The following is a 16,732-nucleotide window of genomic DNA, read 5'->3' on the forward strand; positions in this document are numbered from 1 at the left end:
AATTTTATTGAGAAAAAAATATGAGGCAGATACATGTAGTTTTAATTTCGATCCTTGAAAAATCTTCAGAGAAATTATCACGGGGTGTCCAACTGGACTAGTAACACAGACTCATGAGACCTTCGTTCATCAGCGCAGCCCATTCTAGCACGTGGTACAGACGCATGTGAGGATTCTCGTTTTTAACTGAAACATTAATATAGCGACGTTAATCACTTCATGCAGAAAGAATATACTTAACTTGAGATGACAGGCCGTAGGAGTATCGAAGACGAACACATCTTTTTTATGGGAAATCATCAAATGACTCCTCTCGCTGTGGCAGTGGTGAGGGAGTGTCAGACTCTGACCGACTAAAACCCATCATGTTCCTTTGTAGGCCTTTTATGTACCAGGGCCGCGGCAACTCTTTCGGCAATCCCGCAGAAGACGAAAACATCTTGCATCGACCCCAGATAAGAGCAAGAGGATGATGATGATGATAATCTCTTGATGCATTTTCCAGACTACTAAGGCGTTCGTTCTAAGAGCTCAGAAATGGTCTCATACATTACAAAACTCTATGGACCCGATGGTCGCCTGTGTCTGGAGTGAAGATTCAGATAAGGTTTTTAAATAAAATGGGATTAAAGCCTTCATCTAGTCTTACCTACAACCCTCACGAATTGCTTGGTGGGTCGATCAAGGATCGGCCACGTGGGTCTCCCGTGCGTGAAGTGGGTCGTACATGGTATGCGTTTATGCAATTCCTGTGACAAAATGATTGAATTATTTCAGCCTGAATGAAATACAGCAGTATTTCTTAGTTTCTAGTGAAGTGTATATTTCAAACTTCTTCTAATTACTATAAAGTCCTTGTTTCATTTAAGTTTTCAGAAATTCGTATCCTATTCTAAGCAGGAGGAACGCTCTAATTTGTAGTAACTCTGGAATTCCCTTGGTTAACGGAAGCATATGCTTCTTGATATTTTTTGAAAATCGCTTTGTGGGTTTTAGAAGACTTTCACAAAGCAGCTCGGAGCTTGTAATTTGGTGATTGATACACCCGTGCATCGGAGAGCACGTAAATGTCGGTCCTGCGCCTGATCTCTCTCCGGTCGTGTCGGATTGCCGTTCCATCGGGCTATGAGAGTGAGGGAATAGTGAGTGCACCTATGTCTGCGCAAATGCTTGTGCACTATAATATAACCTGCGCAGTTGGCTTATACAGCCGCCGTTACATGAGAACAGCCGCCGTAGCCGATAAACGGCTAGGAGGACATTATGCTTTTTGATACATTCTGAAGAACATTTTATTATTTCAAAATTCTATGTAATTACTTGATCCCAAATATTTTGGCGGATGATCTTTGGTTCTTGTCGGTCGGATCGGGCGGCTTTGGGGTTGTAGTCGGGCGGGTGGTACAGCATATCGTACGCGCAGAGGGGAGCTTCCTTCGCCTTCCACTTGGTGTTGTAGAACGTCTCCTCAGCCACTGGTATGATCATCTCGGTCCGCATCCTCTCCGGCAACTTCATCGTCGTCGTCAGCGTCGACTCGTCAATCTCCTGATCCATGTTGCCCTACTTCTTCGATTCCACTCTACCAAGAATTTCTAATAGCAAAATTTCAATTTCCTGCAGTTCGATGGATGGTAATGAGTTTATTATTGAAGTACTCATTTAATTTGAGTACGGATATCTAGAACTAAACTGAAAATGGTAAAATATATCTACTGAAATTGCATGTTGATTGATTGACATATTGTGAAGTGAAAACTTTTTAATTTCAAGCTTACTGTTTTTATTCTAACCTTTGTGCATTCATTATGAACTAATCTTTTTTGACCATAACTCACTATGCATTGATAAAAAGGAATAATAACGCCAGTTGACGGTGTCAATGTTATCATTGTCAAAATTTTATTCCCAAAAGATGTGGTTTATAAGTTATATTTGTATTTAATTATAATTAATGCAGCTTCGAAATTCATTATGGACTGTTACAGCGCAGAGTCTGAATTTATCGGTTTGATCTAATTTTTTCATGCTTTTTCGAAATCGTTAATTTTTCGTTTTGTACTTTTATTTATATTTTTTAATTTTGTTTAGAATCACTGGACTTTTTGAGTCCACCAGTGAAAAGGATCCATAACAGCAGGGACGCATTTGCTAGTGCTTACAACACCGACGCTAACAACGTGCACTTGCTGCGGGGGCTTCGCAACAAGTTCGCCAGGCGAGCACCCAGCTCCCCGAAGAACATAACTAGACCTGTCAAGCCGACTGCTGATTCTTCTACATCTTTAATACTTAAGAAAACCTCTGAGAGACAGGTCAGAATACGAGCTCCTCTACTCCTCCCCTCCTTCAATTATGCAGTGAATAAGTGAATTCCAGTTTAATTTAATCCTTTTAAGTATTTATTTAGCAAGTATATAGAACATTTATAATATCTCGTCGAATTCCTTTCCTACATATGAAAACATTACTAAACTACTTTTATATAAGAGCTTTTTCCTACTCCTGACAGATTCTCGAACATTATTCAATTGTGAGTTACACGAGCTTACACCCTGAACAAGACACTTCTTCCGTACATGAATTGGACAGAAATCAAAATAATTCGGAAAAACCTCTTATCAAAGTTACAGTTATACCGAAAACGGATCATATACAAACAGCAAAACTGCTTAGAAGACGGAGATACGCACCGAAGAGAGTACAGAGCACTTCATCAAATCACGAGAATTCTGTGCAAACGAAGAACGTTTACCTAATAGTAGCGGGTCGAAGAAGAGAGAAAATATATGAGATTAAGACAACCGGCAGCGCGAAACTGTCTACAGACCACGACAGTTACACAAAAGATGACGAAATTCCCATAAAAGAGTTATCGAACTTTAAACATCTGATCCAGTCTTTGAACATGGACAGAAAGAAGAAGAAAGAGAAGAAGGAAACGGTGGAGAACTTGGAAGTGCCGCCAGCACAGGACTCCATCGACTGGCAGGGTTACCCGGACTGTCAGAACTGCATATGCATGAAAGATAACCAGTCAACTGAGTCGCCTCAAAAGAGTCGCGTCAGAATATTTGGCCAGTTCGGCATTTCTGACGAGGATAAATACGTATTGAGATATGGAGCTTCCGTTAATGATAAACAAGGTGCATAACAAATACACTATTTTTTTAGAGAAATATTTACTTTGATTGCAAAGCGTATGGCGGTGCTTCGATCTGGAAGTTTCTTCGGCTACCAACGTTTCGGTTCTTTTCAGGGCAAACCAGCCTTGAAAAAGACAAGAGATTAGTAAAAATATTAAACCTTGTTTAAAACTCCTTAAAGTGTCACTTAACAAATTAAATTATATGAAGGTACCTAAGTCATAAAGAAATGATTTCCTGTTTTTCAGTTTTATCAGACGTCGCTCAATTGACGCGTGAATTTTCGCCAATTATAGCTACAACTTCTTATGGAACTGCAGATATACAATCAGCGTAAGATTTTAATTCAGTGTTGTTTATTTATTTCGCATGTCCATAGGATATTTTTTTTTAAACACGCTTACTACCTCCCACAGACAACAAAAAGATTCATGTATACAGGCTGACTATAACTACGACCTTGATGTTGAAAAACCGCCAATCTCTGATGAAGTACCAAGGTAAAATATTCTAGTTTTACTCACCTTACAAGTGTTGATAAAATTAAGTTCAAACCAACTTCTATTTTAGCAAGGAATCACAGGGGACACAAGTTAATTTTAATGTCCAAGTTACTATGACAAAACCCAGGGGTACAACTTTTTCTGACAAGAAGATTCAATGCAGCTGCTGTGCTGTGCCCAAGAAATCCGAACACAACCCTCTTAAAGTTTGTCAGAGTCCTTTAGTTATAATATCTGTTTACCCAAAACCAAGCCCTGAAGATTTACTAAAATCGGTCCCAAGCAACTTTTCTGATATAAGTCAGAATCAGTCGCCAGGTAAAATGAGTATGTACACAAGTAATCAGATATTGAAAACAGATAAAACTGCAAAGAAAAGTTCTGAACAAACAAAGCGAACCTATAAAAGCCCAATAATAAGTCGTACCCCATCACCTGTAAAAAAAGTATCAAAATCAAAACTACTGGACGACATGCCAGTTAAGCTATCTGTGAACGAAAGAAGAAGTCCTGATCGACAAAAAGCGCTGAAAGCTATCAAAGAGAAGATACAAGAAAAAGATAGACTTAAACTTGAAAACAGTGCACGAAAAATGCCATCAAGATTGAATGAGACTTTTGCAACGCAGGTCTCAAAAAACCTTCAGAATCTTACAGTGTCAAACGCAACACAAGTTTCAAAAAAAAATCAACGATTATACACCGCCTCTGATGCAACGCAGGTCTCTAATAGAAATAAACAACTCTACACAGCTTCTAATGGAACACAGGTGTCTGCTAAGAAACGCCAGGATTTCACTGTCTCTGGTACACAATATTCTGATGGGCCGCAGAGTCTGTCAGGATCGTACGCTACAAAAGGTGAAGATGATACTGCTGACAGCATAGATGATGCTGTGCATGTTAAACAAACAAAAAATGTGGCTATTTCCAAACATCCACAAATCAAAACTTCTCCTATCAGTCCCCGTACAACTCTTGTGTCTAATGCGACACAGGTACCTAAAGTTCCTCAATTCTTTGCCAGCAATGCAACACAAATCTCTCAAAGCGATGCCTTTATGGTATCCAATTCGACGCAGGTCTCTAAAAACAATCAAAATTTTATTGCATCACGACTGGCAAAAAATCAAGAAACATACACTGCACCAGTACAAGTAATTCAGAACCAACAAACCTCGAGATTAATCCCGAAAGCTAAAGCTGAAACAGGAACTAATACGGATCACGCTCGTGCCAAAAAGGCTTTAGTAGATTCTTATACAAAGAAACTCACTGAGCAAATGATACAGAAGGAATATCTTCCCGCTAATTACGTCAACTCTAAGGTTACAATAAACATAGACGCCGATAAAGAGTACTACGACGTGTTGTTTAATCAAGATAAACTATCAACCGACTTGACCATTCGAAAGAAACTAAAAGAGTCCCCAGATGTTAATGAAAATCTGTATCCAGTATCGTTCGACAATCTGTACACGCCTGATAGCGTACTACAAAAGACAGCAGTATTTATACCCGGAAATAAGGTCAAGCCAACAAAATTTGATTCGAATATTCTCAGTAATAATGTGAGTATTTGTAAAATTTGATTGTTTCGTAGGCGAGGCACTATGAATATAAGCTTAATTAGGACTTGCCTGGCTGGCTGTATGTACCTACACAAGGTTCACGAAAAAAAAAAAAAAAATAGTGTCTTTATATAATTTTGTAGTTGGTGTTTCTTGACAAAAGCGTGGTCGCTAAATGTATACGTGCCAATGTTTTTTGTAGTTGGTGTTTCTTGACAAAAGCGTGGTCGCTAAATGTATACGTGCCAATGTTATAATTTTGTAGTTGGTGTTTCTTGACAAAAGCGTGGTCGCTAAATGTATACGTGCCAATGTTTTTGCTTTCAGCATTCAGGCGATGAGTCACCCTTAGGAAAACATGTCTCAAGACTTACCATACGAGATAGTTTAGAGATTTCTCACAGGTACATTTATTTTTAATTGTTTTTAATTGTCTTACATGCATGCCTCGACCAGAAAAAGGAACACATTATAATTTTATCTATGTTAATATTAAAAAAACACCATATAATAAGATGCTCTTTATTTTCAGGCGTGAAGATAAAAGTATGAACAATAACAATATAAAAAACACGCAGACTTGTTTCACGGCTCAGTTCACGGAGCCCGTGCCAGATGAAACGGAAGTCTTAGGTAGCATCAACAACTCTAACTGAAACATTTGATAAAAACATCAAGCTGCGAGGGAGCACCTACTTTTAGCAGAACATTTATTTGGAATTGGACTTTCCCATGTTCAACGATGCCAGATCAAAAACTAGTACCTAGCACTATAAGACAAATACAATAGTAGAAACGTAAAAAGAGTAAAAATGCTTGACAATTATTTTCCAGCTCCCATCAAGCACTTCACTGGCGACGATTGTTCTATATGTAATCCCATAGAGAGAGATAAACAAATAAGGGAACTTCTTGGTGTCGATAAAAAAAAACCTTCCATCGCCAAAACAAGACAGGTTCTATAAGTTAATTCTTTGTTGTTTTTCTATCATACGCATTACAGTCCGGTCTGATTTATTTTTTATTTTTTTTAGGCTCAATCTTGTAAAACCGATGCCGGAATTCCATATCAGTATATCTTCAGAAAAGAATGGTTTAAAATTTTTGTTTTAATTTGTTTTAACTAGTCGTTTTTCTTTTATGTCTTCTAATTATGTTTATTTTTTTTGTATTTTAGTAAGAAAAGTCAAGTCACGGAAATTAATTTTGAGTTTCAAAAGCTATGCCCCTGTTTTACCCGTCGTCATCTTAAAGAAAATCCATCTGTGTCTGTCCAATGTCAAGATTGTGTAAATAAGCCAAGAGAAGCCTTAAAAAATTCAAAATTTGATAGCGTAATAACTGACGCCACATGTACATATGCACATGACAAGGAACCTCCTAAACCTTCACGTAACGACAGTCCTGCTATCTATCAACAATTAATACTCAACCGAAATATTCAAGTTTTTCTGCAAGTAGATCAATTTTCTAAACAAAAACCCATTGTACTATCCCGGCAGCAATATAATAAAGTTAAAAAAACAATTCAAAAGACCATTTGTTTAACAAAAAACAGTAGTCACGACAAACGAAAACCGTTATTATCTAGACTACGTGACAGGAGTCAAGTATCTGTCGGGATAGTGAGGACCAAAAAGCCGAAGGACCCGAAAAGTCTTCAAGAAAGAGCAGCTCAAACTGATACGATACCAAAAGAAACCGAAAAAAAAAAGAATGTGATCAAAGCTAAACCGCCAAAAGAAAAGCCTCGTCCGAAACCAGAGCCAAAGAAAGTTAATAAAGATTCGAGAGAATTAAAAGAAGCGAGAGAAAGAGAAGCAAGAGAAGCAGCGAGAAAAGCGCGAGAAGCGAGGGAAGCGAGAAAAGCGAGAGAAGCGGAAGAAAAGAAAATAAGGAAAAGGAAATTAACAGAGCATCTAGATATACGAAGTGTAGATCATATTTCAGAAATAATGTCCTTTGATAAGATTTGCGAGGACTTTTCATCGAGTTCTGAAGACAAAAAATGTCTTGATTATTGTCCTGCGCCGTGCTCCGAAGATTACAGTGATGTAAAAGTGAAGGAACCATCTATCGCACCGGAACCAGAAGGATGCCAGGCTAAATCCTGTTTAGAACGCCCTTGTGAAGGAGAGTGCGGTAGAAAATGCGTGGATGAAGACAAGTTGCCACGATTCCGTGCAGCGAAGCTAAACGATGATGAGGAACACGCAGAGAAAGAAGTTAAAACTTTCGTTTTGTTTAATTCAGATAATGTCCAAGATCCTGTAATACCCGAACCTAAAGAACCTGATTACGATGGTCATAATAGAAAGACAATGTCTTCAGTGGAGGTACGTTACGCAAGCGTCGCTTATATGAAGCAAGTGGCGTATTCGTCGACGGACGTTGGAGCTCCGTCTGACTCGAGTATAGCTCATGTGAATTCCTTTCATACCATATTCAGAGGTAACTTATGAATGTTACTCCTCAAAAAATTGTATTTTGTTAGTATTCTTTTTTCTTAAAAAACCTTATCAACAATGTTTTTACAGGTCACAGAAAGTCAGCTACACCAAATCTAGGAACTTCAGCATACTCTTTATATTCCGAAGATGTGTTGAATTCTGAAAATAAATCGGCCAAGTATATTATGGAGCCCAGAGACTCGAAACCCAAGAAGCCGTTTTTGAGAAGACTTATGTCGTGTTTGGTGATGAGATCGACGAGAGACTCGGACCTTAAGCTACCCATTGGGCCTGCTCCGGAACCACCCAGTGTCAACAGTTCTATTGATTCATACCATATCAGCACGTCGCTTGGGGCGAGTATTATAGTTTTAACTTAGATACAGAAAGATACTTACTTATACTTCTTACTGTACTAATATTATAAATAGATGTTTTTGTTTGTTTATAACCTAAAAGCTCCGAAACTACTGAACCGATTTTAAAATTACTGTATCGATTTCTTTTATTGTTAAGCAAACCCCGGATGAAAAGGCTAGATAAGTTTCCACGGATAAAACCGTGGAAAACATCAAGTTCCATTTCATAAGTTTACATGTATTTTTTTTCTAGGCTGTGGAAGTGAGTTCATCGATTTACGATACGTCAGCATCTTTCTACAGCAATCACACGATACTCCCAGTAAACAGCAAAATAAAGAGAGGTTTCTTTAGCTCAGTCAGGGGCTTTCTCACAAATAGAAAAAGTTGATGCTAGTGATTTTTTTTACTTTTTATTTTTTAACTTTGTATATGGATGTTGTTCATCAATGTGATTGTCAACTGTTTTACAATGAAAGGTATATTTAAAAATTGGTGTTTTTATTTCAAGCTCCTCCTAATTTCTGTCGTAAGTATTCCGCTCAATAGAATGCTGCACACCTTAGTTTCCCCATATCTTAAAAACTTCTTCTTCCTCCGAGCCTTTTCCCAATCATGTTGGGGTCGGCTTCCAGTCCAACCGGATTCAGCTGAGTACCAGTGCTTTACAAGAAGCGACTGCCTATCTGACCTCCTCAACCCAGGGACCCGGGCAACCCAATACCCCTTGGTTAGACTGGTGACTGGCTTCTGACTACCCGTACCGACTGCCAAGGATGTTCAATGACAGCCGGGACCTACAGTTTAACGTGCCATCCGAAACACAGTCATTGGTGTCTAAGATATACTTTAGGAAGTAACACAAACTTAAAAAAGTTGCATTGGTATGTACTATCGAACCCGCGCCCTCATACTTGAGATGTTGGTTTTTAGCCCACTAGGCCACCACGTCTTAAAAACACGTCTACAAATAAAATGTTTTCTGCATAGCTTGGACTCGATTGGCTACCGATATCGACATCGCGGCGGCATCGTCACGACCAATATCGGTAAATCTACCAAAACCGATTGACATGGTAGGTTATAGAATCAAATGCTTGCAACTCCATAACATAACCTAAAATTTTGACGTTTATTTAGCAAGGGAACTTATTGCATTACTATGTTTAGGATTTAATAATTATATGAGAAACCAATAGCAATTTATAAATAAATATGGCTTTAATAAGACGTTGTGTGCCACTTCTAGCGAAGGCTGTGAAAATTCATCCAGTAGCCACGCAAGGTAAGTTTGTTTTTTAGAAATTGTTATTTAACATTTTTATTTACACTGTCTGTGTTAACTTCTTGTTGTTATTTAGCTCAAAAGATTCATCGATGGGTGGCTCCTACGCTGATGGAGCTGAAGCGTCGTGAAGATAAGCTCGGAGGAAAAAAAGTTCACCCAAGAAATACGTATCTTGAATGGAACCTAGAAGCCGAACTATACGCATTTGCACAGCGATTAAATGAAGATTTCGATCCAGATTTGCTACTTCAAGCATTCACAGACAGATCCTATGTTATTAAAGAAGAGATGAAACAAAAAGAAATGGAGTTTGCTATTAAAATGAAGGACAATAGAGAGCTAGTTGAAATAGGTAAGAACGTTTAGCTATAATGAGCCAGTACATACAGCAAACACAGGCTGTTTGAGCAAGATATATCTGTAGCCGTTAATGCCGTGAAAACGTATTACCAGAAGTAAATGGTCAGACGGTTGTCTCAGAATGATTTCATTTGTTTCACTTAGCTTTGAAAGATCTGTAAGATACGAATTAGGTGGTAGTACATATTCTTGTAAAGTTAGTCAGTCTATTTTTCATAATAAATCTGCATACAATATAGCACTGCAAAACCAATCTATTTTCATTTAATTTTCAGGTCATAATTTCATAAATGCCTATGTTCAGGCTTACTTAGAGACAGTACTGCCAAAGTTCCCCTTGGAAGGAGTGAAAGGTGTTCGTGCATTTTTAACCAGTGAGGAAACACTAGCTGATGTATCTCGGCATTTAGGCACTAAAGATATTATTTTAGCTGCTGTAAGTATTGTATCATTTATCATCATCATCACCCGAGCCTTTTCCCAACTATGTAGGGGTGTGCTTCCAATCTAACCGGATTCAGCTCAGTAGCCAGCACTTTACAAGGCAACCTATCTGACCTCCACCCAGTTACCTGGGCAACCCAATTTTGTATTATTTATATTCCCTAATTAATACATCTCCAAAAAACTGGACAGATATTTTCACCTAGTTTTATAATGAACAAAAAAACTATTTTTGTCATCATAAAGCTGACTCACTCATCTCGTATATTTTCCATAGAGTAATACAATTTTTTTTTTCCAGGAATACCCAGTAGACAATTTCATTCTCGCAAACACATTTAAGGCTGTGGTTGGAGCCCTGCTGGATTCTACGGGAGAAGAGAGAGCTGCACACTTTGTTAGAGACTTTGTCATCACACAACTGCAAGGTTGGTATCAAATAATACTTATGTAAGATGACACAATGAAAGAAATCTTAATGTATTGCTAAACCCAGTCATTTTAAATCTATAATTATTGATCAATGCTTCTATCAAAATCTAAGCAAACCCATACTGGGTCTTCCAAGATATGGCACTGTCTAGAATTTTGTGCAGCCAATGTCTGAATAGTCACAGAATGAGACAGTTCCCAACCACACCCAGACTTCACACACCACAACCCACAGGTTCTTCTGGTACTTTTTTTTTTTTAACGACGTCGAAAATCATGAAATGACCCCTCCCGCTGTGGGTTAGCAGCGGTGAGGGAGTGTCAGACTCTTACTGACTAAAAACCGTCGTGTTCCGTCATAGGCCTTTTATGTACCAGGGCCGCGGTATCTCTTTCGAACAACCTGCAGTAGCTTCTGGTACTTAGGGGGTCCTTTTAGGGACTTTATACAGAAAACACCATCTTAATGTTTACCAATGCACTGATTATTTTATTATGTTTTTCTCAGGTAAAGACGTCAATGAATATCTGCCAATAGAAGATCCGTGGTCAAAGTTATCACAACTTGTGGAGAAGGATGGGGCTAAACTAGAGCCCAGACTTATAGGGGAGACTGGCAGGAACACCCTGCTGGCTTGCTACAGAGTCGGCCTCTATGTAGATAAGAAAATGGTGTCTTCAGGTAAGGACTACCTAGGATAATTCAACCAGACAATTTAATCATTAACAGATCAGAATTCAAATGTTTAGACATAATTTTCAAGTATTTAACTTGCAAATTATTGCTGGAAAAAAAGCATTTTATATATTTTGATATCCAGCAGATTAAATCCCTAATGTGTACTTTGAATTATGAGCCAAAATAAGAATCCTGTATAATTGAAAATTCCAGGTTTCGGCGAGACAGTAGCGATCGCCAAAGAAATGGCGGCAAGAGAAGCTCTAAAGAAGATATTTGGCACAGAAGATCACATGAAGCCAATCGACTTCAAACTAGACGGCATACCCAAGCCAAACGCACAAGCACGCTACCAGATATCTGCTAAATAAACTACAATATTATAGTGTAATGTAGAATTAGGATTAAACTAGTATATTATTTAATTTTTCTATTTCAATTCTTAATGTTTCTTTAGTTAGTGGAATCCTATCATCTGCAAGACATTACAGCATGATGGAAAATATAGTTGACCAACAGCTCATATAAAACATAGATATAGAATATAGAAGAACAAATAATTGCTAAATATACTTCATATCACAATAATCTTTATTAAATTAGAAATTTTCCTTAAAAAAATTACATACAAACATTACAACTTAAATAAAATTTCCCTATAAACAACATGTAACACTGATCATTAAAGTAATCATTTATACAAACAAGTATCAGCTATTTATCACAATTCAACCGTTAAAGACACATGCACTATTTAACTATAGAAGAAATAGAAGTAACATTAAATGTTAAAAGAACAAGTTAGTATAGAAAAGTGAGGTATTGATTTCTAGTACTATATAGAGGAGATAAAATACACTAAAACAGGCAGAAAAGTGAAAATCGGAAAAACTATCAAAATACACAGTTCATTAACAATATTAAACAGTGGCATAAATCACAAGGCACTTCATTGCAAAATGTCAACACTATACAACGGTCAATAAGGTTCAGATTCACCTAACTTCATCCAGGTGCAGAGTCCATGATGAGGTTTCCATGTTTGTCCTTGATGCGCACGCGTCCTGACGCGTACCTTGTCTCCGATGTTCCGTCGTTGTACACCAGCTTTACTGTGCCATCGGGGAATTCACGGCGCTGAAAGTGAAGTAACAGTTTGTAAATGAGAAATACTGCAAACTACGTCTTTTAACGCGAATGCAACAACCTTTTCGACTATCAACTACCCTACTATAAAATAAGAAAGAACAGTTTTAAGCCAATTTTCGCCACCATCACCATCATGGTTTCAATATAAAAGCATGGGCTCAGTTCAGGAAATCAACTCAAAACTGATTTTGGCGTGTTAGAAAACAAATAACTAATTTATATGAAATCACCTTATGATCCTTAGCATGCACCTCAACTTGTCCATTGGCAAACACAATGCGCTGCTCGCCACTGGCGGCCACGGTCAACGCCGCGCCGTCCGGGAACCGCCACTCTTCACGTACGTGCTCATTCTTCGGGTCGAAGTACCGGACACTGCCGTTCGGGAGCCGGATCTCTGACGAACCGTCCTTGTAGCGTTTTTCTACTTGACCACTGCAAAATAAAAATAATGAGATGATGAGATTACAATGTGCACATCAGCGGTTGAATATAGCAAGAAATGTTGCTAGGTGACAAAGTGGCAAGGAATATTGCTGATGCGTGATTAATTTAAGACTACTCACTCAGGAAACTCCAGAACTTCCAGTCCATCAGCGTGAGTGGTATGGTATGTCTTAGTCTCGGCATAGAAGTACTTTATTCTACCCTCACTATAAAAGTTCTCCTTCACATCTCCATTGTAGTACACAAACTTGCTATATTTGCCGTCTGATGATATATACTTAACATTGCCGTTAGGGAACCTTAATTCTCTGGAACCATCTGGCTTCCTCACTTCTGTAGGATTGAGACTACTTTTTGTTAAACTTGTCTTACTTATAGAAGGTTCTGGGCTGAGATTCATCAGTTTATCTCTGTACTGTTCATTGTGTATGACGGTCACTGATTTTGAATGGTTGAAGGAAGATACAGGTGATTTAGACCTGTTTTGCGAAATGTTTGATCCTGAATGATTTGAGATATATTCTACCGAGTTTCGTGATGGAGGCGACTTATTTGCATTGGATCTGTTGCTTAGTATAGAAACTGGAGACTTAGATCGACGTATAATTGGAGACCTGGATCTATTAACATTAGGTTCACTTTTGTTGGAGCAAGGTGATATTGTTATTCTTGGAGATTTAGAATTTCTTGATGATCCTGAGCTGGACTTTTGGATAAAGAAGTCTTTTGCATTATCATTAACAATTGGTTTATCATTGAGTTTAAGATCGAAGTTGTAGCTTGAACCACTAGACCTATTGCTTTTGGGTGATGAACCCCTAAATCTTTCAATGTAAATCTTTTCTAAATTATTTTCCTCATCATTTCTGTCTTCATCTTCATCAAGAGATTCATCTGAAAGAATTTCGCTGTCCTGTCCTAGATTATCTTCATCAGAATGATCAAACCTATGTACATTCATAAGTTTGTCTCTTTCCGTTTGGCTGACAGTATCTCTTTGGCTAAAGTACTTAGCATACCTAGATGTCACATTAAAATTAGGAACACTCTTAGCTCTAGGTCTCATGGTGCCCTTTGCAACTGGTTCCACTTTTCTAAGTCTGCTTTGTCTCTCAATCTCATAGGCTTTATATTTCACGTCGCGGTCTACGCTAACTTCCGAGCGCGATTCTTTATTCGACATATTCGTTAACTTTTTGTTGATCTCTTCGAGATATTTGATGTTTGTCAATCTTCTTGTAACTTCATTGCTGTGTTGAATTCGTCTATTTTGCTTTTTCAGTTTTTCCACCTCTTCCTGTAGATCCTTTCTTTCTTTTTCCATAATTTTGATTTGGTTTCGAAGTCTGGCTATCGTGGAGGTTGACTTTGCGTCTTTTACTCTTATTTCTTCTTTGAGGTCACTAATTTCTTTCTTCAAATTAACAACTTCATCTTTGTCTTTTTTATTCAGCCTGCCTCTCATTTCCCTCACATATCTTTCGTACATTTGTTTCTGTTTATTTAGTTTCTCTTTTTCTTCTGCTAGATAATACTCAGATAAGACTTTTTCTTCATTAAACTTCTGTTCAAAAGCTGCTTTTTCCTCATAAAACTTTTGTCTGTCTTGATCAACCTCTTCGCGTAATTTCGCCAAACTAGCATTTTCTTTTCTAAATGTTTCTATTTCATCTTCTAATTCACGTAGTCTATCTTTTAACAGTTCACTTGTGGATATTAGCTTGGCATTCATTTCTGCCATGTTAGCTTTCACAACATCAGTTTCTGTCATTGTGTCATCATGGCATTCTTTGTTATCAACCTCTTTTTCTTTTATTTTGACTGTTTTACTTTTTGGGTCCATACTCTTTGTCTTCTTTTCTTGTCTTTCTTTGTTATTGTTACGTATTTGTGGAGAGTCTTGGGTTTCTTCCACAGTTTTGCAAGAACAACATGATACTGAGGAGCAGGCATCGCTGCAGCAATCAGTATAATTACTACAACATGTTTCAACATCACTATGAGAGTTCTCATTTCTTGTTTTACATTTGTATCCAGGTAAAATGTGCCTCAAATCGGGATTTTGTGACAAACACCTTTGAAGTACTAGTGGAGTACTTTCTCCAGAGCATTCTAAGTTACTCCGTAGAAAGCGGTTGAAGAATGAGTTTTCCAAATTGAAGCTTTCATGAGTGACTTTATTTTCTAGCAGTTCAAACATATTCTGTTCTGCAGTTTCTCTGTCAAACCTCAGTCTTGCTCCTGTTTCATCACAGCTTATGTCTGAAATCTCACTTTTTGTAGGTGAAGCAAAGTTTTTGTAGTAGTCACTTTGCTTCAGTTGAGTAAGAAAATCATTTTGTTCTTTAGTGAGGACAGCAGCCCAAGATTTACCTTTGTTAGTTACAAGAGGGTGTTTATTTCTTGAAATGTCTATCTTTTGTATTGGTTTAATTATGGGTTGGTTATCATTACTAGATGAGCTGGGGGGTTCTATTGTCTGTTGTCTTTCTGTGGTATTCCTGATTTCAAGCTGTTCATCATTGTTATCAGATAATCTGGATTGGAGTTGATTTTTTCTAGTTAATTTGGCTTGCTTTATATCAGGAACTAGCAATGAGGGTTCAGTCAAGTCCGTATTTGATTTCATTAGGTTGTCAGTTTTGTTAGATCTTTGGATATCATTACGGGTCTCTTTCTGAATATCATTATTTTTTTCCTTGAGTTTTTGTAAGTCTAATTTTAAAGGAGATTCAGTTTTATTCTGAAAAGATTTCCTCTTCCATGGTAAGGAATTTGTGTTTTGAATTACAAAGTCATTCTTCCTAAGTCCGAGACGGGCAATCCCTTCGCCTCGTCTGAGAAATGGTCTTTTATTACTGGGCATGGAGTTGGTATGTTGTGGGCTCTTTGGTTTAGGAACATTCTTTTCAGTCTGAAGTTTCTCTAACAGCAATGCTTCAAAATCTTGTTTAGGAGAGAGAATTGGCATTTCATCAAGGGCTATTTGTTTTTTAATGGATGAATTCTTGTTTACCGAGGAATTGGCGGATGTCTTGTTACTACTGTTTTGAGAGACTTCTGAAGTAGGCACTTCATTAACTTCCTGAATCGCTTCATGGTTTCTAGACGGTGCGGAAGCCCTGCTTCTGCCTGATAGGGGAGAATTGATTATAAACTCTGACTCCTGAGATAGATTCAACACTGTAACACCTTCTATTAGGTCTCGCTCATGCACCTTACGCGACAGATCGCTGGTGTTGAGACGCGGCGTACCCTCATTCGAAATATCATTCGATGACTGTAACAAACTACGAAATGTGTTATAGCTAGTGCTGTTACTAAAATGGCTAACAATTTCCGTGATACTTGATGAAGTCTCAGAGGTTTCTTTATACTCCAGCCGTTGTTTTTGTAGCTTCCCGCGCTGTAGTAGTTGCAACTGTCGTAGGACTTGCAAACGTTCCAATATTTGCGAAGGTGACAGCGAAACATCACTCTCTGAGTATGTTTCATCCATAATTCTGGATATATTAAGGTTATCACATATATCACAAAAGTTTATAACAACAAAAATTAACGAAAACACAGCGTCAGAAAGTTTTGAAAATTGACATTCAATTTGACTGGAAGATGTGATGACAGTTCTAAGTAGGTGTTGGTATAATAAATAACTGAAAATCTACTACCAACTAAAAAACAAATGGTAACAGTGCAGTATCTTCTGCTTTTTTAAAGTTCTGTATTCATTGCTCATAAATATTTTAATCAAAAACTGTAGCATTCAAAACTCCTACCAAATTAATCCAGCTCTTAGTACACTTAAATGTAAAAAAATCTAACTCGAATCTAGAGGAATATGACTCGTCTTTGTAACCAATTGTTAGTGTTTGTTGAAGAATTTAAAACTAAATATATGATAAAT

The 16,732-nt window shown here is 37.7% G+C and overlaps 4 protein-coding genes across 4 annotated transcripts; 2 read left to right on the forward strand and 2 right to left on the reverse strand.

Moving 5' to 3' along the window:
* Positions 1–1,691, reverse strand: LOC124639356. The gene is made up of 3 exons (XM_047176683.1): positions 1,321–1,691; positions 650–749; positions 1–186 (listed from the first exon to the last, which is right to left on the reverse strand). The coding sequence occupies exons 1-3, from the start codon at positions 1,555–1,557 to the stop codon at positions 98–100; spliced, it is 426 nt and encodes a 141-aa protein (XP_047032639.1). The 5' UTR covers positions 1,558–1,691; the 3' UTR covers positions 1–97.
* Positions 1,628–8,521, forward strand: LOC124639630. Its single transcript, XM_047177070.1, has 13 exons — positions 1,628–1,634; positions 2,092–2,315; positions 2,513–3,146; positions 3,395–3,479; positions 3,563–3,646; positions 3,717–5,220; positions 5,548–5,624; positions 5,753–5,853; positions 6,055–6,176; positions 6,255–6,313; positions 6,398–7,671; positions 7,758–8,026; positions 8,283–8,521. Exons 1-13 carry the CDS (start codon positions 1,628–1,630, stop codon positions 8,418–8,420), a joined length of 4,578 nt encoding a protein of 1,525 aa, XP_047033026.1. The 3' UTR covers positions 8,421–8,521.
* A 613-nt stretch (positions 8,522–9,134) lies between these two features.
* Positions 9,135–11,657, forward strand: LOC124639355 (39S ribosomal protein L44, mitochondrial). Its single transcript, XM_047176682.1, has 6 exons — positions 9,135–9,314; positions 9,391–9,669; positions 9,953–10,113; positions 10,423–10,549; positions 11,062–11,235; positions 11,446–11,657. The coding sequence occupies exons 1-6, from the start codon at positions 9,245–9,247 to the stop codon at positions 11,601–11,603; spliced, it is 969 nt and encodes a 322-aa protein (XP_047032638.1). The 5' UTR covers positions 9,135–9,244; the 3' UTR covers positions 11,604–11,657.
* A 145-nt stretch (positions 11,658–11,802) lies between these two features.
* Positions 11,803–16,416, reverse strand: LOC124639354 (centromere protein J). Its single transcript, XM_047176681.1, has 3 exons — positions 12,948–16,416; positions 12,612–12,816; positions 11,803–12,369 (listed from the first exon to the last, which is right to left on the reverse strand). Exons 1-3 carry the CDS (start codon positions 16,325–16,327, stop codon positions 12,238–12,240), a joined length of 3,717 nt encoding a protein of 1,238 aa, XP_047032637.1. The 5' UTR covers positions 16,328–16,416; the 3' UTR covers positions 11,803–12,237.
* Positions 16,417–16,732: the final 316 nt, after the last annotated feature.

Source organism: Helicoverpa zea, chromosome 19 (genome assembly GCF_022581195.2).
Source record: "Helicoverpa zea isolate HzStark_Cry1AcR chromosome 19, ilHelZeax1.1, whole genome shotgun sequence".
NCBI classification, from domain to species: domain Eukaryota; kingdom Metazoa; phylum Arthropoda; class Insecta; order Lepidoptera; family Noctuidae; genus Helicoverpa; species Helicoverpa zea.